Below are 26,740 nucleotides of genomic sequence, written 5' to 3'. Positions count from 1 at the left end.
TTGAAATTAGAGCGGTTTAATGTACATAGAATTTTTCATAAAGATTGTGACAATTTGAACAGCCATATTTGACATTTATACACTTAAAAATAACTGAAACACGAACAATTTTTGAGTTTTCAACACACATAATTAGTCTACTTCCTACAGCGAAGACGTCGTTGAGTTACCCACATCCAAGCTAGGGAAGGAAACATCGAACTGAATCAGGATGATGAGATAGGTGGCAGTGGCTCCAAGCATCTGTTGAAGAAAAAATAAACAAATTAAATTGCAATTAGTAATGTTTCTCCAGGGCAATATAGAACCGCTTCGCTAACCGTGTATAAAAGTGACCAATCGTAGACAAACAATCCGCACGTAATAACCGGGTTGTGGTGCAATAATTGCTGGGAGAAAATGATCAACTGCAGAGAAAGGAAAAATAAAGTAACTGTTTCAGCTTGTTGGAAAATAATTGACAATAAGTTGATAGCAAGCTCTTATATGAAATGTCACCGAGAGAAAGAAGAACATACCTCGTTGATAACTGTTCCTGATGTGTTGCAGAAGTTAATTGCTTTGTGGACGGTTATTCCAATGCGGCGACCCTAGAATATGACATATCGAAACAGATAAAACTATCAACTAATATTATTAAATTTAACAATACCTCTTGCGATATTCGGCTTCCAATGGCTATGAAGAATAGGACAAACGATAGATAGTACATGTACCAGATGAAGTTTATGGCTCCCATGGCAAGCTGATCATTGCGGTAGATAACCGCTCTAAATAGATAAAATGAGCAGACGATCCCAATGACAAAGCTCACCCCAACGCAATATAGCACCTAAAATAAACATAACCATATTAAATATGGGGCGTTGACACCTTATATGCGCAAAACTCTGCATCTGGATTTAACAAAATAAATAAGTAACATGTTAATCCAGTGAAAAAAAAAAAACCAGTAGTGTCATAGAAGATTTTAACGATAATTCCCGAAGTTTGTTGATGGATTTCTCCAGGAGGTTACGTAACGAAGCCTGCAGAAATTTTAGGATAAATTCCGGAAAATTTCAAGATTGATTCAGTTTTTTATCACGTTCTTGGAGAAATTCTTCAAAAACAACCTGGTGTAAATGGGGGTTTCTAAAATTCTACTTCATGAACAATTCTCAAGAGAATTCTCAGCTAGAATTATCACAGAGCTTCGTCTGGAATTCCTTAAGATTTTTTTCAGAAAAGATTGAAAAAAAATCCAAAATACCTCATTAAATTTATCCAGAGATTTCTCTTAGATTTCTCCATCAATTTTAAAACAATGTTGCCATCAGTGTTTGAAAATTTCCGCAGGAAATCCTTCTTTGCTCAATCAGTTTAGGATTCCAAAGGCTTGGCTCCATAAATTCCTGAGAGCCAACAATGCTACTTCACTATAAGTATATTCACACTATAATCATATTTGGTGTCTGTTAAAAAATCTGTCAAAGGATTCCTCCAAGATTTTAAACGGATTGAAAACGCATCCTATGGATTTCACAAGATATTTTTACAGAAATTTCTCCAAATGTGCATCTTTATATCTCTCAACATTTTTATTAGGATTTTTTTGCTGGTGAATTCTCAAGTTTGTTTCACATTTTTCAAATAATCTCTTCGGTGACCTTCATTAACTCATATAGGAATCCATAAAAAATGCTAGTTATTTTTCCTTCTATTAGACTTATGCAATAATTTTTCCAGTGTTTTCTTCCAAAGTTATTTCAAGAAATCCACCAAGAATTTCCATAAGAGATCTGTATAGTTTCTTCAAAAGATCCTTGTAGTACATGACTATATACAGACACTTCTTCAATGATTCTATCCAGAGTAACTGTAGGATTTTTTTAAGGAATCCCACGACTTAATTTTTTTTATTATTCTTGGGGTTAACAATAGTTGTAATAATATACCTAGACGTTCAAACTGAATTGCAATCAACCGCAATTTTCATAAAAAATCAAGGCATACTCCTTCGAAATATTTGAATAATTTTTGTTTTTATAGAAAATTGAAAGTCTGTTCGACATTTGAGACGTAATCGTAAGGAGATGCCACTGTACCGGACACACAGTCGTTAAATTTTGAACTCTCCACTCTTTTACTTTGGGCAATCTCTTCACCCGTTTCTACTCAGTACAACTTTTTTTGTATACAAAAACACATTTGAAAATATCTATTCGAATTTCGGCAATGTTTTTTGATAATAAGCTATTGAACCAAATGTATCAATCTTGAAAGGTGACATTCAATGCCGGACGAAAAGTTGATATATCTGGAAATTATTATATTTTTGCCTCAGTGATTGTTTTCATGAAGAAGTATTTAGTTCCCAAAGTATTTTGAATATTGATATGTGTTAATTGAGTTATATTTGATCTTCAAGACTAACATAAAAAATGGCTTAATGTGTGATGCGAGAAAGACATCCCTTCAATATCTTGATTTTTTTTTAATATACTTTTTTTTTATAGGCACTCCGTGCTCGTGGCCACTACTGTGCCGGACTCAGTTGACCTGTAGCTTCTTTTTCGATACAGATCTATTTTCAACTTATCTATATTTACATCTTGTTTCACTCTCTCCTACTCTTTTACTCTCACAACGAGCAGGTAGGAGAGAGCTCTGTTATTAGTGAGGCTAGCTGCCTGCGAAAAGGGTCAGTTTGTCTCAGTCACCATCTGATACTGACGGAGGATGGATGTGCTCCCCAAAGCACGGTCCTCCGTGAGGCGTCTTCTGGTGGCTGGACGGGTTTTTTTGTGGAGGGGCTGGGAATCGAACCCATGACCTTCCGCTTATGAAGCAAAAGCGTAACCTCAAGGCTACAGACCCCCCTACCAATATCTTGATAAGATAAAAATAATCTCTTACATCTAGGGTCGATGTACCAATAGCCGCATAGCTAAGCACAAATATTCGTATAAAATCGAAAAATAACGCTAGTGTCATTATTTTTACATCATCTGAAAGCTTTTTATCTTGGTTTTGTGGGAAATATATGAAAACTACGAAAACTCATTTGTTTGTATTTATTATCGCTTGTGCCACTATAGGAATACATGTGCCTATAGTAGCACTGTTTCTAATTTCTGTTCCTATAGTAGCACTAGCATCACGGCGTTGGCAAAATACTAATCAAAACCGTATTTTTACAGAGCTTTTATATTTTTCCTTCAAATTGTGGATCAGCTTTCGTTTGATGTAAAAAAGTTCTTAATTCATTAATTATTTCGTATAATAAAAAATAGTTTCTCTCAGTAGTGCTACTATGAGAACAATAGGTTTACTATAGGCGCAAGGAGCTCAAATTTTAAGCAAAACTAATTATTTCGATCATTTTTTGAACAAAATCAAGCTGTGTATCAATGCCACTATGGTCCAGGAATCAGTTTTACGCGTAAAGATGCATTTTGAGCTTTAGAATGAAACATTAGACAAAAACGGTCTTCTAAAAAGTTGTTTGTATTAGTTGAGCCCTTTGTTTGGTTTTACTGAAAATTAGGGTGGACCACATTTTCATAGAAATTCTGTAACCAACTTTCATATTTGTAGAAATTATATTATACATGCTTCAGCAAAGTTGTAGACCATTCAATTTCAAGCAACTTTGCCAAAAAAAGTTTTTTTTTGTATCTCTTAAATTGACCGCTTTAGAGCTTTTTTCCTGCAGTGACATAGGGTGGTCCGAACAAAACTGGTTTTCTGGCTCTAGAGTTTTCAATTCAAATTTCTCATCAAAGTAGTCTGTGAAACACTTTTAGAGCTTTTAAAAATGCGTAATTTGGTGGGTGAAGAAACTCGCTATCTCTTTCCGTTTAGGAGTTATTGTTGTTTTTCTCTCAAAAACATGCCTACTTTGATTGTGAATATCTCTGTTTGTGGCAAATATAAAAAATATCTTTTAACGGCGTTCAAAAGACAAAACAAAATTGTATATTATATCAAAAAATTACAGACGTGTTATTTTTGTAACTCTAATAAAATGCCTTGAAAAACAAAGGATTTTAAGCAGAAACACTTTAATAACTTTTGAACTAAAATAGATATCATCAATATTTTTACATGAAAATTTGCGTTTTGTTAAGTTCTAAAAGCGGTTCATAGACAACTTTGACAGACTACTTTGATGAGAAATTTGAATTGAAAACTCTAGAGCCAGAAAACCAGTTTTGTTCGGAGAGTCACTGCAGGAGAAAAGCTCTAAATCGGTCAATTCAAGAGATACAAAAAAAACTTTTTTGGCAAAGTTGCTTAAAATTGAATGGTCTATAACTTGTTGCGAGTTCTCCGGTAGCAGGTAGAGCGAAAACCACCGAAAAGTGAATCACACAAAGACTGGAGGGCCACAGCACCAACAAATCAAAAAAAAACAGTGCCAAAACTCAATTTAATACATATATTTTGGGTTCACTCACCCATTTCCTCTCTTCTACTTCCTACATTCCTTCTCCTACTACCTTTTCTCTTAAACTTCTACTTGCATTCTTGTTTTCTTACTTACTACTTCATGGGGCGCCCCTTCCTACCAGCCGCCACGCCTCTGTACCTCATTCCTCGGTGCCTTCCTTCGATCGCACCCGCACACGCGTTCAATCCACGTTTTCGGATTCGCTCCGACCGGGGCGGTCCAACTGGTCCTCGACTCCTCACCGATTCTCGCTGCCGTCATTCGCCGATGGGCAATTCTCCGGCGATGCTTCCTCAATCGACTACCGGCCGTCCGAGACGCCTTGGCGCGTCGTGTCGTTCGTGATTCCCGGTCGACTTGCTGCAGCGAGCGGAATGATGAAACTGGAAATCAAAAACAAAAACCCTGTCCACGACCGGTTAGGTTGTGCTGGCGTTACGGATTGCGTTGTGACCTACCCTTTCAGTGGTTTTTGCTTCGTGCCGTTCCCGGCAGTGATTGCCGACTCTCGCCCTCCAATCGGCCGCACGATCAACTTGGTGCGAATCTGCGCGCCGCGATTCACCTACGGTACAGCGCAAGCTCAATAAGGGGTCACTTCTCTTTGTGTTAAACTCGTACTCACCGACTAGCTCCTTCTGGACCAGCTGCCACTCCCAGTGCTCTCCAAATGATACCCCGTTGCGCCTGATGGTGGCCGTAAGCTCTTACTCCGCGCCGAACCGATTTTTGGTCGTCAAGTTCCGGGTCTCCGATCCTCCCATCCAGGACACTATCTGGTGCACTGGCGAGTTCCCTGCTCCCGTTTCCAGGATTACAGGGTACGATTTCTCCCGTATCGTGAACGGCGCACGGTCTACTTCCTGGCGCGATGGAAGCGTTTGGTGACCGTAGTGAAAGCCTACTCTCGTCCTCCAATTGGCCGCACGGTCAACTTAGTGCTAGACTCGGTGAAATCGCAGTCCGGCAAAATGGCGGCTCTGGCGTCTACTGCCGGCCTCGTGGTGTGACGATCCCGAGTCTCACGTCTGCAGAACGGGAATCTGATTATTGCACATTCTTGAGCAGGTTCTGATTGGCTTACCGACTGGATCGAAGGCCCGTGTCCTCGGTTGGTTTCCGGTTGTGGCCAGAGGATGATTCCTATTTCACACGCGATGTCGTGACCAACGCGATCGAGCGAACTGGACGAATGGCGATGACGTGGCAGAGCCTTCGATAGAGTCCTGCAGCTGTCACTTGCCGGAGATAGTGACGTTTTCGAGGTTCTCGCTTTCTCCGCTTGGCGGTGCTGGTTCGTATCGCTGCACAGTGCGTTGCTCCATAGACAAAAATAAAATTTCAAGTTATTTTATTCGGCGATAATAAGTATCCACAAGTGTTTATAGATAACATCGGCTATTGAAACGTGTATTTATAAGATTTATAAAGCACTAAAACGACTACAACAAGCGTCGAAAGTGGCTGTTGTCGGAGTAGCAGAAAAACTTGATTTTGTCGCATGTTTTCAACATTACTTTCAACTTGTACGGAGGGTGTTGAAACCAATCCATACAATCAAAATTTTACAGAGAACATGTTTGAAGGTTGGTAAAGTATATTTGATGGAATAAGCACACCAATTTTAATTTTGAATATGAAAAATCAGCACGATGAGTTGGCTATGAAATCAAACTTATGAAATACTAACATGTAACTTAGGTTATCGATTCAAAAAAAGTTCCACCGAGTTTTACCCTAAGTCACTCACAGACATGTTTGTCAGTGTGCCCTCTAAGAGATCTGAAAGATACAGCTGCAACTCCCTGCAACTCTTCGAAATTTTCAACTATTTTTCGGTATACTCCTTAACCAGCACAAGTATGAAAATGAGTTATTTGTGATAAAAAAATCCGAAAATCTCGTAACACTATGTGGTCAAAGCTGAACCAGACACTACACCAGAGCAAGTTTATGTTTAAAATAATATATTTTCAATGAAATTTCCAAGATTCAATTCAAATTTTATGTTAAAAACAAGAAAATTATAGGCTTCGTAGCCGTGCGGTTAGTGTCACCGAGGCATTTAGCCGCATCGTGCTAAGGAGTGTGGGTTCGATTCCCGCCTCAGGCCGAAAAACTTTTCGAGAGGAATGTTTTCCGACTGTGCCACTGGGCGTTGCATGCTAGTCCGTTGTCTAGTGTGGTGCTTCCTTCAAAGGGCAACTAGCCCACTGGAAGCATTAACGTGTAGTGTCTTTTTTTTTTTTAAATTTTAAAAATATGCACATTTTTTTGCATAAAGGTGAATAAGTCACTTTTACAGCTATGAGTGTGAAGAGACATATTTGCAAATAACTTATTACATCATTATAGGCAATAATAGTACAAATTACGGGGTTTTTCTTGGAAAATAATAGAATTGGCGCTTAGGACAGTTTTGCGATTAGGCGTATACTATATGTCATTTATGCAAATTGCAGCTCTTTTCACCAGAAAAAAAAAGTTTTCTTTTCATACCAAGGTGCTTAAATGGCTTGATCTTCCAGTTTTGATTTTTGTCCCGCATCTCCATACATTCGACGCACTGTGCACTGATTTGAAAAGGCTTTTAGCGACCGGTGTTTTGAATCGGCGGTTGTTGTTCGAAAGCGATATACACGGAACAAATGATATCCTCCGTTTTCCGTTGTTATTATGGTGCAGCATGGCAATAAGCCTTTTTTCATGTAGGCGTGCGTGGCGACAAATTCTAATTTCGTAGGTTTTACAAGGAATTGAGTTTTGTCTTTACAATCTTAATTTTGTTACGATAAACAAACTAACCTAAACGTGACAAAATTTGCTGAAGCATGTATAATATAATTTCTACAAATAAGAAAATTAGTTACACAATTTCTATGAAAATGTGGTCCACCCTGATTTTCAATAACACCAAACAAAGGTACACTTTTTTTTTGCAAAAAAAGTGAAGTGTTAAAGTTCATTTGTAGTTTTTTTTTTACCAAACAAAGGGTTTAACTAATACACACAACTTTGTAGAAGACCGTTTTTGTCTAATGTTTTATTCTAAAGCTCAAAATGCATCATTCCACGTAAAACTGATTCCTGAACCACTGTGCAATGGTACTTAGATAAATAGCTTCTGACCCTCATGTCAAAAAATATTTTGAAAAGATTTATAGCAAAACGGCCGTAAAAAGCAACTAGTGCGACTATAGGGGACTGTCCACTAAGGGACCACTGACCCTATTACTAATTTTATACCGTTACAATCAAAACCAGGGGCCTTCCTTAGCCGAGTGGTTAGAGTCCACGGCTGCAGAGCACAGCCATGCTGAAGGTGTCTGGGTTCGATTCCTGGTCGGTCCAGGATCTTTTCGTAATGGAAATTTCCTTGACTTCCCTGGGCATAGAGTATCATCGTATCTACCGCACGATATACGAATGTGAAAATGGCAACTTTGGCAAAGAAAGCTCTCAGTTAATAACTGTGGAAGTGCTCATAGGAACACTAAGCTAAGAAGCAGGCTCTGTCCCAGTGAGGACGTAATGACAAGAAGAATAAAAATCAAAACTAATGAAAATTTAATGTATTTTGGGACACCAGTGCGAAAATAACGATCATTGCTTTCGGAAAACTCAACTTGTCTTTAAATAATCAATATAAAATGCAGTAACAGAATGATTTGATATTTTCAAAAAATATTTTTTTTATCATACTTGTGTGTAATATATTTGTTTCTCATATTCGAAAGCATTGATGAAGTTCAAAGAATTTTTTTTAATTGGTTGAAAAACATTTCTAATTATTGAAAAATGCATTCCAAGCAAATATTCATCTCTGTAACAGCTTGCTTTTCTGCTAATAGTGATTCTTGATTGGATCACGATTTCCTAGAAACCTTCAACCTGTTTTAATTTACCACAGGAAGTTTGACCAATAGATTTACCCTTATAGGACTGAGTGAAAGCAAAAATACCAAAATCCTCATCGCTCAGCGAATACATAACGGATTAAAAAAAAAATTGTCAGTATACTGGTACACATATCTAGTTTGTAAAAGTGGCCATCGGAACTCGGGAATATTCCTGTGACCGGGGTTATTCCGGTGAGGCATTGGGTCAAGTAGGTTAAAAAAGATCGATTTTTTGGGACATGGAAAGTTATCTTTATTTATTTCCAATGGCCAACATTTTAATTCATTTTTAATTTTCATTTCATATAATCATAAAAATCTGATATTCAACATTAAAAATGAATAGTTAAGCACCATTTAGACTGTATCGGATGTGGCCACTCGGACTTAATGCTCTGGAGAACCGGCTCTAGATTTGTTGGAAACTAAACCGTTTTAATCCTCTAAAAGTAAAGATAATGCGTTTATACTCGAATGCGTTCCAATAAACACAGATGCTGGCCAATTGGCCACTTTATCATAAATTTGAGGCGCTCTGGAGACCCGAAAGTTGTCATTGGTAGGATCAATCAAATGCATGAACATTTCCGAGATAATTTTACTACTTTGAGAAACAAGATAAGGACTGTACATTTTATAAAGTGGAAACCTTGGACATGCAATATCTTTTTTATTTTCCAATGAAATCACAATCGGTTTTATGTACATCGGTTGACTTATGTTGTACCATATTGTGATAATAAAAAAAACATCAAAATAATCAAATTTCACTCGAATAAGACACAACGTTTAGAACGGTCGATTTTTGTAGGTTATCAAAATCAATGATTATTAGACATTTTCTGGAAAATTCGACGATCTAATTTTTTTATTTTCAAAAAAGGATCGTTTCTCTGAAGCTGCATCAATCAAAAGCCTGCTGCAAAATATCAAGTTATTGTTGGAGCAACAGTTCACCTGATATCATGAAATCAATTTTTCACCGATTTTTTCGAAGAAACATATTTTAAATTGAAGGGTAACTGGTATGAGCATAAATGTAGGGTTCAAAGTACGTCCTGACGAAAGTACAAATATAGTAATAATATGAAAAACAACCTATGCCTTCAAAGAGTTGCTTATTTAGTCCCCACCTAACATTTAAGGTACAATAGAAGAATTTTCAGAAGACCTCTCAAAGCACAATGACAATTATCAAAATTGGCAACACTGCTGTAATTAAGTCGATTTTTTTCCATGTATTATTTTCATAATAAGTTTTTCTGAGATTTCCGATCAAAATATTTAGAGGAAAACACCTTCAATTTGCTGTAGATCAATACATACATATATATATATATATATATATATATATATATATATATATATATATATATATATATATATATATATATATATATATATATATATATATATATATATATATATATATATATACGTAAATGATTTTAAAAGTATGAGATTTTTCAATAAAACTACCAAAAATAGTAAAATTTATACTGAAGAACGCGGTTTAAACTAATGACTTGGCTCTCATTTATACAAATATAGTTTCTTTAGTCATCTAAACCAGTTTTTAACACACTTTCTACTTTATTTTTTTTTCTGGGAGTGAAAGGATGGCGTATCAGCAAATATGGCCATAAAGGATAAATCCTTAAAGAGATCTAGTGTCAAAAAATGGTGGAAAAGTATTCTTTATTTTTTTTATCTATACAGTAATACCTCGATATAACGTAACTCGATTTTTATTTTCGTTACGTTATATCGAGGTTACGTTATATCGAAGCAAAATATTTTTGTTTTCTTAATTTCGTTCAATATGTATTTTTTGACGAAGAATGGGTCTTGAATTGATATTATTGACCTAGCAGGGATTTTCAGTCTTTCCTACATAGTTGTTCGATTTTTTTCCGTGTCTAATTTTTTTATATATTTCTTTTCATTTTCATTTTTTTTTTTTTATTTTTACGTCTCTATTACAGTAATCCGTAGAGAATTTTTTTCAGGAAAAATCTTTGAAGGAATCCTTGAATACTCGGAGAATCTCTGAAATAAATTCATAAATGAGATCTTTCAGAAACCTTTAAACAAACTAATGTGGAGCAGTCCATGAACATGTTTAGCAGGCAATTATGGAAATTCAATAATTTTGCTTTTAGGAGCTTGTGGTAAAATTCTTAAAATAAATTCTATGGTAATTTCTTGACCGAATTTTAGAATGAATGTCCCAAGAACTCATGATTTTTTTTTTCAGAATTCATGAAGAAGTCACTAGAACCAAAGAACGCTCCAATAAAAACAAGAACTATCCTTGAGGGGTTTTCAATGGAAAAGTTTCTGAATGAATACGTGGTGGAATTATCATTAGTATTCTAGGAGAATTCTCTGGAGTAACTAGGGAACTGGCTCAGTTTTTGATTGAATTCCTGGATATATTTTTGTAATAAAAACAATCTATAAAAAAATTACTTGGTGTAATTTTTGATCAAAGTTACAGTAAAATTCAAAGATATATTTAAAAAACACTATTGGAGAAATTCGCAATCATTGAATTTAAAATGCCTAGAATCCGGAATTCCTAGAGACATATTCTGGAGAAATTCCTGGAGGAATATTTTAACCATTTTTTGTTGAAATTCAATGAGAACATTCTGAAGAAATTCCTCAATTAATTCTTAAGACGGGAATCCGTTATGTTGGTATTGAGCAAAGTGACCCGGCGACACACAAGTGTAATCTGAGTTTGATGCAGTCTTTTCGACTGCAAAGTCTAAATAAAAAATCATAAAAGTTTTCGAAGAAAATTGAAGTGAGTAGCAGGCTTGGATCCAGTTGGAGCGTAAATGCAGCAAAAATAAAGAAGAATGATGTAAGCAAATGTACAGCAATGACAAAATGTTATTCTTAACATTGACCTTTTAGCTCACTCGATATTATGACTGTATTACTTTTGGTTAGTGTTATTGTTATTGGTTAGTTTTTGAAACTTGAAAAATGTTTATTCTAGCTCTTAAGGTGAAGATGAATCGAAGCCAAAGTTCAAATTTTCAAGAGCACGGATCTGGAGAACCAAACTTTCGTTTGAGCTGAAAACTTAATCGATTGGTCACCACCAGCTAGTGATCAATCGATTAAATTTTCTGCTTGAACGGAAGTTTGGTTCTCCAGATCCGTGCTCTTGAAAATTTGAAGTTTGGCTTCGATTCATCTTCACCATAAATCATGTTTTTATTTTAAAAAAAATTGAAAAATAAATGGGTGCTAAAAAAAGTTACGTTATATTGAGGTAAAAATTACGTTATATCGAGTTACGTTATAAAGAGGTTACGTTATATCGAGGTTGCGTTATATCGAGGTATTACTGTACCTATATAAGAATAGTGAAGGATACCACCACCAAATTTGTTCATAAAAATAATGATTTTTGTTGTGCGAAAATAATGTTTAACTTTGATAAACCATTTTTCTCAGGAGTTTTTGGAAGAACTTTTTAGTTCTTCAACCAAAAGCATTTTGTTAGATTTTACCAATATTTTTTTTTTTTTGTTTTTGCCCTTTCGATCGTTTGTTTTTCGACCTTGTCATCAATTCATAAATATCTAATTTGAGTACAAACAAATTTTGCTAATAACTATAAGAAAACAAAAATTGAAACTGTCACACAGGTTCCTCATTTGCTTTTAATACTAATTTAATCAAAAAGTTACAGAATGATGATTTTTACGGCACGAGTCGTAAAATCACCCAATGCGGCTTGCTGCACTGGTTGATTACTATATTCCTACATTTTTATTTCTGCGTTTGAAAAATCAACCTTTTTTTTTTAAATCATAACTTTTTTGTCCATGATTTCTCCATCTTGACCCACTGTGCAAAAGACTTCATTTTTTGACTATTTTAACATAAAAAAAATCAAAAATACGATTTTTGAGAAAATCGATTTTAAAGCTTTATTTTCGATATATAAAAAATTACAACATTTTTTTTACAGTGTATATTTTTTCCAGATAGTCCCAACAATAACCCAAAACTTTGCGGAAGGCACCAAACTGATCGGACAAACCGTTTCTAAGTTATATTTTTTTGAAAATTATTAAGGATTTTTTTCTTAGGCCCTTCTCAAAAGTAAGGCTAGATGGCGAGCCGATGATGCAAAAAGGCATTTTTGGGCATAAAGAAAGCATGTGCAAAATTTCATCCAAATCAAAAAATATATAAATGAAATTTGGGAAAAAAGTCGTCATTTTCTGTGGAGCCGCTCAATAGAGACATTCATGTTATGAGCATGAACTGTAATTAATAAATTTTCAGGAAAATCAATGTTCTTTCACAAAAAAAAAATTCTGATATAAGTCTAAAAACTACAAACTTTCGGTGTACCTTTGAATAATTTTTGTTTTCTGTAACTTTGAGACTTTCTTCCTTTGCGTTTTTCGGATTTTAAACTGGTTCCTGTGGAACTGTGTTTTTTTTTTATATATTTTTCATAGGGAACAAAATGCGGTTTTCTCCGAGCCTGTCAGGGCTTCAAAATGTCAAAGGATAAAGCCTGTTACTTTTTATGTTAATAAATTTATTTCAGATTGTCGGCCTAATTTATTTCTCGAATTATGTGAGTGCTCCAGATTTTAGTTCAATTTGAAGAAAAAAATAATGTTCTCTTTGATTAATTGTAACAGATAAACAACGATTAAAAGTGTGAAATGTGTTGCATAAGTTTAAAAGTTATCATTGTATAAATTTTAAAATTTTTGATTAAATTCTAGCGCCACGTTTCTCAACAGGGGGTCCGCGGGCCTCCGGCCATGTTAAAAGCACGCTGAAACGAACACCTCATAGCGAGCCGTTTTTTCGCCGTTACCGAGGTTGAGAAACAGTGATTGATATATTAATAATATTCTTTAAAAGTTGTTCGCGAAATGAGTGTCGATTTTAAGGCAGTTTCACGAATTTATGAATGCTTAATACATAAGTATTGAAATTTTCATTTATATTTTTGGTGAAACTTGATAACAATTTCTAGCAAAGTACTTTGAGAACATGTTCTGCGGAAATGTCTAATTTCAACCCAAGCATTTCTGGCGCAATTAAAAAATGAAAGGGTGATTTTTGCGCACTTTTTCAAGTTTGTTTACGCATAGGAAAAAATATCTTTAGCGTTTCAGTAGACAAAACGAAAGTAAAATATTCAGAACATTCACGAAAAAGGACCAGAATTACCAGATTGAATTTCTTAGTTTAATCATTAGGAAAACATAACACTAATATAAACACTAAAACACACTTAATGCATTGGTCATTTCAACATAATTTGAAACTATATTTAAAGTTTGTTTTTAAATCGGAAATGTAGGGTGTGTAGAGTGCCGGTACCAATGGTTGTAATATACCTGTAGATTGGACTATAAATCGTATATTTTTCGATCAAAACGACATGCGCCTTTTTTTGGTGAATAGATTATCACTAGTTTAGTTCATTTGCCAAATTTCGGCTTTTTATTTTATCAAAAAAATCACATAAAAAATTAAGTTCTCGCGGAAAACATGCTCCCTTCCTTGCACAAGTACTTGTCGTCTTGTTTAAGTAGTGTATCACTGACGGAAGCAGTTTTTGTTTAAATAGAAATTAAAATAGAAATTAAATAAACAGAGGCGAATGCCCCTTCGGGGTAAAGCCTCTCTGAACAAAAAAAAAAATAGATATATAAAAAATTAAAATTTTCACAGATGTGATCCTTATGCTAATTCGAAATATTTTAGTTGCTGCTACGAGGGAAAAATGTAAATCGATGTAAAAATCAACTGTTTCGTTTAAAACTCCTTGTATAATTCCCGAATGTCTACTACTGAAGCTCTGGAACGTGTGTTCCAATAGTGGCTCAAGCGATTTTATGTTCAAAAAATTATTTTATCACTATTTTTACAATTTTCCCATATAGTAGAGGTTGAAATCTTTCTGTTGACACCAAAAGATCTCTGTTAAGGCTTTTCGTTATTATCTTATAATTTTTTATTGCTTAGGAAATCCATTATCGGCACCGGCACCCTATAATAATTCAAACAATTAATGTGCCACTGCTATATGATCTCACCTGAATGGCCAAGCTTCGGTTCATAAGCTCAATCGTTGAATTCAACTTATCAAGCACAAATTTAACCTGTTTTAGAGCCAATTTCTGTTCTTCAATTCTTATTACTGGTTTACTCACGATGGAAACATCCTTATCAGCTGACAAATTTAGTGGAAAGTGTGTACTAAAATTCCAAATTTTAACACGTTGTTAAACTACACGGAACGATATTTGAAATTTACCTGATCACATCCATCACCACACGAAATCTATTGAGAATCAAATATGCTACACATGAAGCATACGTCCCCGCCATGGAAAAGTGTATCACGAAAAATATGTTCACGAGGGTGAAAATCACATCCATTTCTAGCGGGTGGGCAGCAAACATGAGCAATACACCACTCGATCCTGCAAGGGCACATGCCGTTGATCTTGAGATCGCCTTCCTCTCTCTGATACTGGAATGTCCATATCCAATTGTTTTGAGCTGGTTGAGAATTGATGATTAATCAGTTGGTGAGATACTCGGTCAAATCTAATCACCTTATTGTCCACCAATTCCAGAGATTTGAATATTTCATAAGTCGTTCCTGCTATTAATCGGCTGGTGACGGTAGCACAAATCGGCTGAAAGTAATAAACGATGGTAATGATGGCCCCACTTTTTCGTGCCACGGAAGATCCGGCATCGTGATTCAATTCCATTGGTAAGCAGTACAAGATTCCTCCGATTATCATCGAAATGGTCACCAGAAAGTGTCCGGCGTTCAGACATCTCTTCCACACTGGTAAACCGATGCCTGAGAAGAGTGGAATCAGTCCGAAAAGTTTGCACACTACTTCGCATGAAGCAATCGCTTGGAGCACATTCTCCGCGACGGTTACGCCGGGCATTTTGTAATCTGGTTTGGGAGAGAACGGAAGTACAACTGAATCGTTCAGCTAATCGACAATGCGATTAAAGTGGACTGGAATCAACACACCCTCAACTGAGGTGAGGGATTTTTTTTTCGGAGGTAACAGCTGAACTTGGTAGTCTGTGTCAAGAATCATAAATCATATTATACAAAAAAACGCTGTTCGACGTTTTGTGTGAGTCGGGGAAGACGGGGTGAGACCGTCCACCTACTCCTAATGGACAGTTTTCATATAAACTAGCAATCAAAATATTTTCTTAAGTTCATGCCATATTTATGAGTTTGTGATATAAATTTAACGGTTTATTTTCCAAAAAAAAAATGGATAATGGCCTGCAGTGAAATAATGAGTCATTACTAATAGTGCGTATAGGCCATCTGAGCGATTAAAGTTTCGAAAACCATTGTACATATTATAAGTTACATGTTTATGATGATATGAATAGTTTTGCGTTATTGAATTATCCCCTGAAGTTGCTGCTGTGACGGTAAATTAAGAAAAATACGCATGGTTGCTGAATGCATGATTTGCGGACGTTGTTCTCACGCTAAGAGGTCCGCCATGTGAAGGAAAATACATTGTAACTTCAATTTACGAACTAGATCGGGGGTGCGTAAATTGAGTTGGTGCGTAAATTGAATCAGTGCGTAAAACGAGGGATCTCAATTCGTAAAACGAGGTTTTGCCGTTTGGAGTCTACCTATATGAAATTAATTCATATTATTTAGAAAAAAAATATGCTCTTTTAGTATCATTAACATATTATTTATACATTGGGTTCTTAATCAGGCAAGAATGTGTGCAAGTTAAGGTCTTCCAAAAACTCTTTGGAGTTTGGGCATATGATTCAACATGAGTTAACGGAGATCAATTTATCATTTCTATGTAGAAGAATGGGGCCCAGATAGCCGTAGCGGTAAACGCGCAGCTATTCAGCAAGACTAAGCTGAGGGTCGTGGGTTCGAATCCCTCCGGTCGAGGGTCTTTTCGTAATGGAAATTTTCTCGACTTCCCAGGGCATAGAGTATCTTCGTACCAGCCACACGATATACGCATGCAAAAATGGTCATTGGCATAGTAAGCTCTCAGTTAATAACTGTGGAAGTGCTCATAAGAACACTAAGCTGAGAAGCAGGCTCTGTCCCAGTGGGGACGTAACGCCAGAAAGAAGAAGAATGTAGAAGAATGTCTCACAATACTAGACCCTAGAAGATTGTTATATTTTTAAGTAGCGTTTGTATTGTCAGATCCAAGTTTTGGTAACTAAGTGAGTACAACAGGTGTCCTAGTTCATACAAAAACTTCCTGGAATATATACTTGCAATGTACTGGCATTTTTAGCGATCCTTTGATGTTTTTTTTTTTGATATGGCAGAGGCCCTTATCTATTCATAGTAGTAAAAGGAGTATTTTTATAATTTGTGCGGATGTCCTAGGTCCTCCAAGGACTCCATTGAATATAGGCCTTGGGATCTACGACCGTAATAAGAGATTTGAGATAAGTTTTCAAATACTCCACAGGCCCTTAACCATTCCTGTGAGTAAACAGTGTATTGTATTAAATTGTGTGGATGTTCTAGGTCCTGCAAGATCTAAAAAATTTTCTCTGTCGTCAAAACCGAAACTTTATTCTGCTAATTTATATCGAAATATTCATTGTTCAAATGTAATTGTTGTGTACAAGAAAAAAATAACAAAAAGTTTGTTTTGCGGGGCAACCATACGCTCTTAAAACTAATGAGAATTACTGTGGACGTTATTCTCGTTATGACTGAATGACATATGATATAAGTGATCGAACGACACAAAAACGTGTCCTTGAAGATGTACTGAACAAAATATGTAATTTTACGTGTTTAAGGACACAAAAACGAAGGAACTGTGATCGACATTTCCAGAATCAGACACTAACGTATTTAAAATTGGACACAAATTTACGTCATTCGGCTCGCTTCTTTGGTGTGCATCCAAAAGACGTAAAATCACATGATTTTTTGCAAGTGTGTAAGTTTAACATTTGGGACTGTCAGTCACACAAACGAATCGTTGAGACCCGTGCCAGGTAGATGGACGGCACCGTTTTACGTAGCCAGAATTCTCCAGTCAAAATCTCCCACAATTATCATTTCGATCGATCAAACGATTGAATCAAGATGTGGGTGTGGAAGTGATGCAGTTTGCACAAATAAACGACTTTGTTCGTATGTTGCTATGCGACTTCTGGTTGTCTGGGTGATTATGTTCCGTCGGGTAACCGTTCGAATGTTTCAAATTACTATGAAAATTCCCAAGGAAAATTCTTAGTCAATGTTGTTGCATTTAATTTCAGTTCCTCCCCTTCAAATTTTCTTTTTTTGGGTAACAGTTTTAATTGTTTCAAATCAAGAGGAAATACCAACATTAATGACGCCGCAGGTAACTTCTATTTCGCCTTTTCATAATCAATCCCAAAAAGAATCTGAACCTACTCCTAGTAACGTGTCTCGTTGATTTGAATTTTTTAACTAAACAACTGAACCTGAATGACTGAAGAAATTCAATTTGGTGTAAAATTTACTAACAAATTTGTATCCAATAACAAACGTTTGTCTATTTTGGACTGATATTTAAAAATAATGTTGAGTTGGAATGCTCGATCATCGTCGATTTGAAAACAGGACGAGCTGTTAACAGCCAATACATATAGCAATTACTGACATTTATTTGAAACCTGGATCCAAGCTCAAAAGATATGCAAACCTTTTTGTTTATCGTAATGAACGAGAAGATGGAATCTTCTTCTGAAGAGTGTAGAGGTGTTTACGGGTAGTGGACGCCAGCGCGATGGCTCGTATAATCTCGACGCTTTCGCGAAATAGCGCACCTTGGGTGCTGAATAACGGAATAATAGTTTACAGTGCATGCAAATAATGTGTAGTGTAGTGCGTTAATTCGGTTTAAAAGGAAATTTATTAATTTATGTTCCTCGTTCTTCTGGAGATCAGATCAATTGATTTGTTGTCCAAATTTCGCATACATATGAGTGTATAGTGTAGTACTGTGTGTATGTTGTTAGCTTACTACCATATTCTTATTTATCAAGAGTGGTGAGTACCTGTCGAGTTACTCGTTCAATGAGAATCTGAGAGCTCACGTCTTTCTGCCATCTCAAGGTAGGTAAACAAACCTTTGCCATGGTTTCAACTTTAACTCCGCATTGCGGTTTCATGCTTATAGTTAGGACCATAACTGCTATATGCACCATTATGCGGAATTAAATATTTTCATTTTATACATTCTCACTCTCATGGTTTTCATGTGAACACGCAGAATGTGGGGTAGAAAATATTCAAATGCTCCAAAAGAAGCTTGTAATCAAGTACTAGATCAACGGTAAGTTGTCAGGTACGCTCAATTTTCGCATGGATCTCATCCCATACAATGTTGCTTCAATTTACAATTGTATATCGTATTGGTGTACGCAATTCGTAAATAGGAGAACTTTTTGGACCGGGACACAATGCATGTGTTTGTGTCGCACTTGATAGTTAATACTAGTGTTACACTGTCTGTTTGAGCGCAAATTTATGCATGGTGTTGTTGGTTTTGATAATCGCAATACAAGCTTTTAGTTTGTATTGCATTTATTATCTTTTTTTCTTTTTTTGCTAACGCGAAAGAGCGATAGGGCGCAGCGTATACCATCAACACAATGCCAGTATATGATCGTATCCCACTAAGGCATGTATTGATACAGATCGATACGTGCGCCTGGGGTACTATATCGTGGTCTGCATTTTGTTCATGGCTCGCTGCATTAATATATTTCCGATCTACTTGTCTCTGTGCAGTATTGAGTGGAAATAAGTATATGAATATGTGTTTGTGTTTAGTACTAAATAAATTTTCGTTTTATTTTATTTTTTCGACTTGTGGAGCTATTTCTATACAGGAACATAACTTTGGAAATAGTGCGCCTGATTACACATCAGTTGTGCTATGCATTGCACTACTTCTGACGTTGTATTTAACGTATAAATATAGCTTCAGAAGTTAAATTTTGATATATTCTATTTGGCACTAGAATGACATAATTTTCAATACAAGCATGCGTTGCGATCGTGTTGCTTATTAATTTTCATCTACCATGGTGTACTAGAGTGAAGTACAATTTGTGAACTTTCGTGAGATTCGGGGTGTCTCTCAGGGGTATAGCAGTATGTGCGCCAGAGAAGTATCACTGTATTTGCGAACTGTGAACTATTGTGTATTCACTCCTTGATTTTGCTTTATGGTCACCTAAAGTCAATGTATTGGTGATCACCAATTATCGTAGGGGAATTAGGGGCATAATGGACACGTTAAGCGAATGTTCGTTTTAAGACCATTAAATGGCAATGTTTTTAATTTACCCCCGGCTAGTTTTCAAGTTTGATGTTAGTACGACGTGCCACATTCATTCATAGTGATAAAAATCATATCATATGTCAGAAAAGCGAGATAGAAAATTTGGTCGAAAACAAGGCTGGTAAAAAGGTATCGGGGCGAAATGAACACCTGCATGAAATTTAGTTATTCCAATACATTCAATGACTGACAATCGTTCCGATATGCAAAAGGGCTCTCCCTCAATCATAATAGCTAAAAAGAACCTTTCTAGGTTCGTTACTTTGCTCAAAAATTAGATTCTTCCACGGTCTTGCTTATATGCTAATTTGAAACTGAGAAAAATTTGAAGTCAAGTTTTGAAGAACAATTGAAGCACAAATTAAACTTTTATACCGTCAAACATTTCAAATGCATTACAGATTTCATGCAGTGAATGAACTTTTGATGAAATATGCGTATTATCAAATATTGAGAGGGTGTCCATTTCGCCCCGTATGTTCATTATGCCCCTAATCCCCCTACAAAGCTTTAGAAGCAATCTGAATTCAGATGATCCTTCTTTTTGGCTTTGGACGTCGTCGATTGCAGTTCGTTTTTTATTTTCTTGCTTCGCAACAGAAACCGTATCTACAACAAAATGGCTGAGCATTCAGGTAACACTGGTACTGATAGTGCTATGCAGCATTCTGAATCTTCTTCAGGAGCATTTTCTGGACATGCTTATGGAGAAAATAAAAATGCTGTACTAGGACTTTCAGGTGCAAAGCCAACGACGACCACAAATAATGGTGGTAATTCTTTTCTTGCCGGCAAAGGCAAGAACTATGCTAAAAACCAGAGGAAGAAGCAAAACCGTAAGGCCGCTTTGGCCGGAAATGCTTCTCTTTCTGGAGAAACAAGTGGTTTACGTTCTTCATTGCGTTTGCAAATTAGACTTGAAAAAGGCTTTTTTAATAACGCTTTGAAGGATGAACTATTTAGGGACTTAGGCGTCCTCCTTTATCAAATGCCGCCTGGTTCGTCAATCCCACCATTCTACGGGTCTGGACTAAGATATGGCAAAATTTGGTTTTCTCCAGAAAACCAAGAAAGCCATGACTGGTTGAGACAGAGTTTGATGGCGATTAATGATAAGGCGCCTAATGATTACAAGTTCACCATTGAACCATACAACCTTCATCAAAATGGAATTTGCTTGAACATTCCGTGGAATGCAAATGAAGGATTAAATCAGAACGATGTTCTGAACAGACTTGTTTTCCAGAATCCAATGATAAAGGCAAACTTTTGGAGGATTAATAAAGTCACACCGACTGAAAAAGGAAATAAACTTTTCTTTTTCAGCATATGTGATGACTCGTTAAACCTTCTTAAAAAACAGAATTTTCTGATAAACTACGGTTTCCAGAAAGTTTCTGTTCGTGTTCCTTCGAAAAAATAATTTTTAGGACTCTTATTCCCAAGTCTTCAGTGTATTTGCAGATCTTGAGAATTGTTTTATGAATGTTTCAGTATCCCTTCGGGGGTGCAGAAGTTCGTTCATCTAAATTTTATGAAGAATTGAACAAATTATTCCAACTTGAATTTAAGTTTATTTCTTCATAAAACTTATTCATTAAAATATCGCTTTGGGGTGTTTGTTTGAAACAAATCCTCCCTTACCCCTCCCCCTTTTCCTTACCACATTTCCTTTATCCTTTTCCAATCGGGTAAGTGATGAAAATGGCTGTGAAGTGCGAGGCACAAATCTCCCAACTGATGGAGAACGTGCCGCCTGAGCCGACGTTCTGATACCTGATACCTGATGCTCGATCATCGTCGATTGGAAAACAGGACGAGCTGTTAACAGCCAATACATATAGCAATTACTGACATTTATTTGAAACCTGGATCCAAGCTCAAAAGATATGCAAACCTTTTTGTTTATCGTAATGAACGAGAAGATGGAATCTGTGATGGAGTTGCTATCATCATCCATAGACGCATGATATTCGAATTTTTTCGTCATTTGAAATCAAAGTTATTGAAACTTTGGGTGTTTCTGCTGAAACACAGCTTAATTTATCTGCTTTGCTTTGTAGCCGTGGACTCTAACCGCTCGGCTAAGGAAGGCCCCAATTCAATGCCCTGATACTTGTTTTTGCTCATCTAGACCCTCTTCTGATATTGATTCTGATGATGTCCCTTGTAACGTTTCAATTGGCATAGCTAGGATTTGTTTCGGGAGGGGCGTAAATGGGGGGAGACTAGCAAATTCTTGTTTTACAGCAGTGATGTCGGTCTCAATAATAAATATTATGTTTTTGATTTATATTGATTTGTTTGTATTTTTGTCTCATTACACAAGGGAAAACATTCATTCTATTTGTTATCCACTTTTCAGGCATTCAACAATATGCTATTAAGAGACTCCTCTGAGAATTCAAACGGGGATCTTTTCATGAATTATTTCCGTACTGAAAAAGAACTCGAAGAAGTTTTTAATCTGCATTCCACGAGAAAATCATTCTCCAGATCAGTGGTTACTATACAACAAATGTTTTTTTAACTTTCCTTAGGCTTCCTGATCTTACCAGAAGATTTCTCGAAAATTCTCTATCGAGTTGCCAATAAATCATTTTAATAAAATTCCTATTGTAAGTTAACAAAAAACATCTAGTTGTTCATTAATCGTTTCTTTAAAGTTTTCGGAAAAGCTTAGGATTTGCTTAATTAGTCTAAACAATTTAAGGAGTCTTACCAAAATTGTCTTCAAGATCACTAAACGAAGATTCATCAAAAAGAGTCACGTGTCAGTTGAATTTTTCTAATTTGGTCTTTGAGATTTGTTCAAAAATCTCTCTTCAGATTGCTTAATAAAATCTTTCAGAAAATCTCTTTTAAATTCTTCAACGATTGCTTGAAAAATTTGTTGCAAAAAACATCCAGGACTTCCTGCAAAAAAAATGATTCTTTCAGTTGTTAATCTAAGGATTCCTTCTAACATTTCACAATATTTTTATAAGCAATCGAACAGGATGCAATTGGGATTCTTTAAGCAATTTCTTAGAGAAGTTTTCCGCAAATCCAGCTTCATTTTTTTCAACTCCAAGTGTTTCTTAAGATTTCTTGAATAATTAAAATTAATGTAGCTCTTCGCATTCCCTTAAACTCTTTCAATTTTTTTTTAATTTCTTCAAAAATTCCCACCAAAAGAAAATAAAAATCAAATATTACAATATAGTTTTAAGCGTTCCACTGTTCTTACAAAAACTCTTCCACAAAAATACTCATAAATTTTCCGGACAATTTGTTCAGATATTTATTCAAAGAACTATATTATTATTTTCCCCTGGGATGCTGTCCTAGGATTCTTCCTTGATATTTACCAGAGATTCATCCAAGTATCTTCTAGATATTGGTTTTCTTTAAGCAGCTCAAGTGATTCATCTGAGATTTTTTTAAACAACATTTGCAACAGAATTTTGCAGTTCATTTTTGAGCCATGAGTCCTCTTGTGGCGTAGGGGTAACGCGCCCTAACTAGAGATCAGGGAGTCGTGAGTTCGATTCCCACCGAGAAGACGTGTAACTTTTTCGCAAAACTTCACATCAATTTGTCCATTCAATCCAATTGCAAAGTATATGTCATGTTTAATTTTTCGGTAGTTGAAAAGTTTTCTTGGAAAAATATTGTTATATAGTTTTAGCAAACATTTATTCATGCGAATATACTTTGAATTTAGAGCAAAATTTAAGAAAAAAATAATTGTTGGAATAAAAAAACTGAGGGCTGCGCGTTTCGCATAAAGACGATTCGCATAAGGATGTTTCGCATAATTCTATTGATGGATGTATCGCATAATGGACGTGTGGCATTATGAGATTTATATGTCTTCTTTAATAGCATCAAACTGCTTTATAAGAAATGTACATTATTCCAAACGTATTTATGCGAAACGTCTTCATGCGAAATGGACAGTAGATTTTGTTGGACTTGGACTTTTTCAAAGCAGGTTTAATTTCTGTATCCATCTGAAAAAAAAACTTGATCAGGTTAAAAAGTCCTGTTGTGACTTAAGCATCAGTTTTCGCCAAAAAATTACTATTAACTATTGTTTAATAACTTATCTTAGTATGGTCTATTCTTTTATTTTATTTTGGAAATTATACGAGTCAATGTATGGATTTCTTCAGTGCATACTTTTAAGGGATATCATCATCACCGGACACCTCGAAATCAAAAATACGATATCATAATGCAATGAAGATGATGCTTCATGCTTCAACATTTAAAACAACATTGTTTTCAATGTTCTACTTCTTCTTGTTTGTATGACATCCTCACTAGGACAGAGCCTGCTTCTCCGTTTAGTGTTCTTTTGAAAACTTCCACAGTTATTAACCGAGAGCTTTGCCAATGTTGCCATTTTCGCATCTGCACATCGTGTGGCAGGTTTGATGATACTCTTTGCCCAGTGAAATCAAGGACATTTCCATTACGAAAAGCTCCTGTACCGACCGGGAATTGAACCCAGATACCTTCAGCATGGCTTTGCTTTGTAGCCGTGGAGCTTGTTTCCGAATACTGCCAGTTGCATCCAATGTCATCATATTTTTTTTTCAAAACTATAATCATTTGAATTTAGGCAAAATATTACCCAAACTTACAATCTTGTTTCGTGGAAATCCCCATTTTAACATATAAATTTTGTATTTAACCGTTAAGAAAGTCTCACCTGCAATGCGAAACACTGATTCGTCAGTGATGTTGTATCATTGAGCTTGTCCACAACAATCTTTATTTTGGTAAGGGATTCATGTTGCTTCTCGGTGTATCGTGCGTTGTAAACTTTCTTGGGTAATGTTCCGTCCTCCAGCGGTATAACGGAAGGGAAGTGTGTGCTAAAATATTTTTTCGTGGAATCTAGTTCAAACTTCTTCCGGGACAATTGAAGAATATTTTCATACCTTAGTGCGAGATTTACCATGCAAAAACGTCGAAGCAGAAGATACGACACCGATAGAGCGTAGACGCAGGTCATAGAAAAAAGCATATTGAAGTACATCGTTTCAAAAATGTATTCAATATTTATGGTACCAGCAGCAAAGATTAGGTAAATTATTAATAAGAAAATGGATCCAGCAAAAGCACCCACTGTGGATATTACAACGATGTTCATATCACCTTCGTAGGAATTATGAGTACCTAACAATGCGAACTAATTTTAAAATATTATGCGTCAAAAATCAAATAACTGCACAATGTCACCTGTCTGTCGACAATCTCAATATTGTCGAATAGAAGTCGGATTTTACCCGCTGCATACCGGCTAGTGATAGTACCGAGAAATGGCTGAATATAGTAAGCAATAATGGTCAAAGCGTTGCTATGTTTAACCACCAGAGAGCCCAATTCGGAATCAAGTTTCAGTTCCAGAGGTAAACTATTCCAAGTCCCTCTCGTTATAAGCACCATAAACAGCAAAAGGTGCCCACTGTTAACACAATTTTTCCACAAGGGCAAATCACTCGCCATGAACACTGGAGCTAGACCCAAACACTTGCACACAATTTGACATGGCAGTATCACTTGACGAACATTGTCTGGAGCCTTCCTTCTAAACATCGCACCACCTGTTTCGAGAGAGTGAGGAAATACAACTAAATTGTTGCACTCCGTTTCAAAATTGGTTGGCCAGAAGTTCGACACGCCCCTTATAAACACCGACGAATTTATTAGACTTGAATTTCATTGCTCCTTCCAGAACAAATAAACGCTTCGAGGCAGGAGTGGTACTAATGGGCATCGTATCGGTTTCAGTTTCAGCTTGGAGCTGACTTGAAAAACAATATTGTGATGGATGGCCAAATTAAAGCAAGCTGTATCTAATGGCTTAAAGCTATCATCATCATTCTACGTGATGTGTTTGAATTTATGGAAAATATTGGAGCAAATCAAATGATCATTTATGTAATGTCTTAATTCAAATTCAAACTATCAAAATATCTCACCTGTATTGAAAATGTGTGATTCACTAAATCTACCGTTTCATTCAACTTATCCATGATCATTTTGATCTCATTCAGATTCACCAATTGCTGCTCTTCATTGTAGTGAGATACATTGTTGCATTTGGTAGAATTTGTAGTTTCCACACTTGAAACTTTGTTCGTTGGGAAGGTCTTACTGAAAGAAGCAGAAAAATGATGTTTTGAAAAACATAAAATTTTCTATATTTGATTTCCATCACACATACCTGATTAACGCGTTGACCGAAATAAACTGTTTAAGGATAAGATATGTCATGCAAGAAACGTAAACACAGGTCATCGAGCAGTGCAGGGTTAGAAATATTGTTTCTATGGTGTACTCCACGTCAATCATTATCCCGTACACTTTGAACAATAACAGTAAGTATGAAGTTCCTGAGAATGCACTAAAAGTTGATACGATAATGGCATAACGCTCTTTTCGGAAGCATAACTCGTACCCTAACGATTTAAACTGATGAAATGTTATAAAATATTAAATGAAATAGACTTTTGAATTATACTTTGGTTACCCTGTTTTGAACCAGGTCGATGTTTCCTTGAATTTCAAAAATCTGCGTTGCAACCAAGCGATTCGTTATGACACCGCAAAAAGGTTGAGCGTAGTAAACAATTGTCATCAGTGCTCCACTGTGTTGAACTACTGTTGATCCCAGATTCAAGATAAGTTCCATGGGTAAACAATGCCAAATCGCACGAACTATCAACCCAAATGTCAGCAAAAGATGTCCAACATTTACCCACTGTTTCCAAAGCGGCAGTTTACTATCCAAAAACAGTGGAATTATTCCCAAACATTTACACGCAACTTCACAAGGAGCCATCACTTGCCAAACACCTTTCCAAGCCCCGATACCAAACATTGCGTAGATCCGTTCCACTGCAGAGTGAAATTGAAACTAAGTGGTCTCGGTTAATGATTATCGTCGGGGAACCGCAGGAAATGGACACACCCAACTTGAGCAGTGCATATACATAAAAATACGAAACACTACCGTCTTGACTTGAGAT

At 36.0% G+C, this 26,740-nt stretch overlaps 1 protein-coding gene across 3 annotated transcripts; it reads right to left on the bottom strand.

Moving 5' to 3' along the window:
- On the bottom strand, positions 1-26,688 carry LOC23687622 (putative gustatory receptor 2a). 3 transcript variants are annotated; one of them, XM_021852608.1, is made up of 7 exons: positions 26,242-26,688; positions 25,936-26,183; positions 25,691-25,865; positions 653-832; positions 519-590; positions 321-407; positions 1-243 (listed from the first exon to the last, which is right to left on the bottom strand). In XM_021852608.1, exons 1-7 carry the CDS (start codon positions 26,590-26,592, stop codon positions 145-147), a joined length of 1,212 nt encoding a protein of 403 aa, XP_021708300.1. In that variant the 5' UTR covers positions 26,593-26,688; the 3' UTR covers positions 1-144. The 3 variants fall into 3 exon arrangements, with proteins under 3 accessions (XP_021708300.1, XP_021708301.1, XP_021708302.1); XM_021852609.1 differs by lacking the exons at positions 25,691-25,865; positions 25,936-26,183; positions 26,242-26,688 and adding exons at positions 24,415-24,580; positions 24,647-24,884; positions 24,948-25,390; XM_021852610.1 differs by lacking the exons at positions 25,691-25,865; positions 25,936-26,183; positions 26,242-26,688 and adding exons at positions 24,415-24,580; positions 24,647-24,904.
- Between the last annotated feature and the right edge of the window lie 52 nt (positions 26,689-26,740).

The sequence above is a fragment of the Aedes aegypti genome, chromosome 3 (assembly GCF_002204515.2).
Source record: "Aedes aegypti strain LVP_AGWG chromosome 3, AaegL5.0 Primary Assembly, whole genome shotgun sequence".
NCBI classification, from domain to species: Eukaryota; Metazoa; Arthropoda; class Insecta; order Diptera; family Culicidae; genus Aedes; species Aedes aegypti.
Note: the sequence above shows the minus strand (reverse complement) of the source record. Positions and strands in the feature narration are given on the sequence as shown.

What these genes read in the sequence shown, in the direction of transcription:
- LOC23687622 (XM_021852608.1), bottom strand. Translation starts at nt 26,592, where the DNA reads ATGTTTGGTATCGGGGCTTGGAAAGGTGTTTGGCAAGTGATGGCTCCT. An exon ending in TCGACCTGGTTCAAAACAGG is followed by an intron (nt 26,184 to 26,241) that starts GTAACCAAAGTA and finishes ACATTTCATCAG; the next exon opens with TTTAAATCGTTAGGGTACGA. An exon ending in TCGGTCAACGCGTTAATCAG is followed by an intron (nt 25,866 to 25,935) that starts GTATGTGTGATG and finishes TGCTTCTTTCAG; the next exon opens with TAAGACCTTCCCAACGAACA.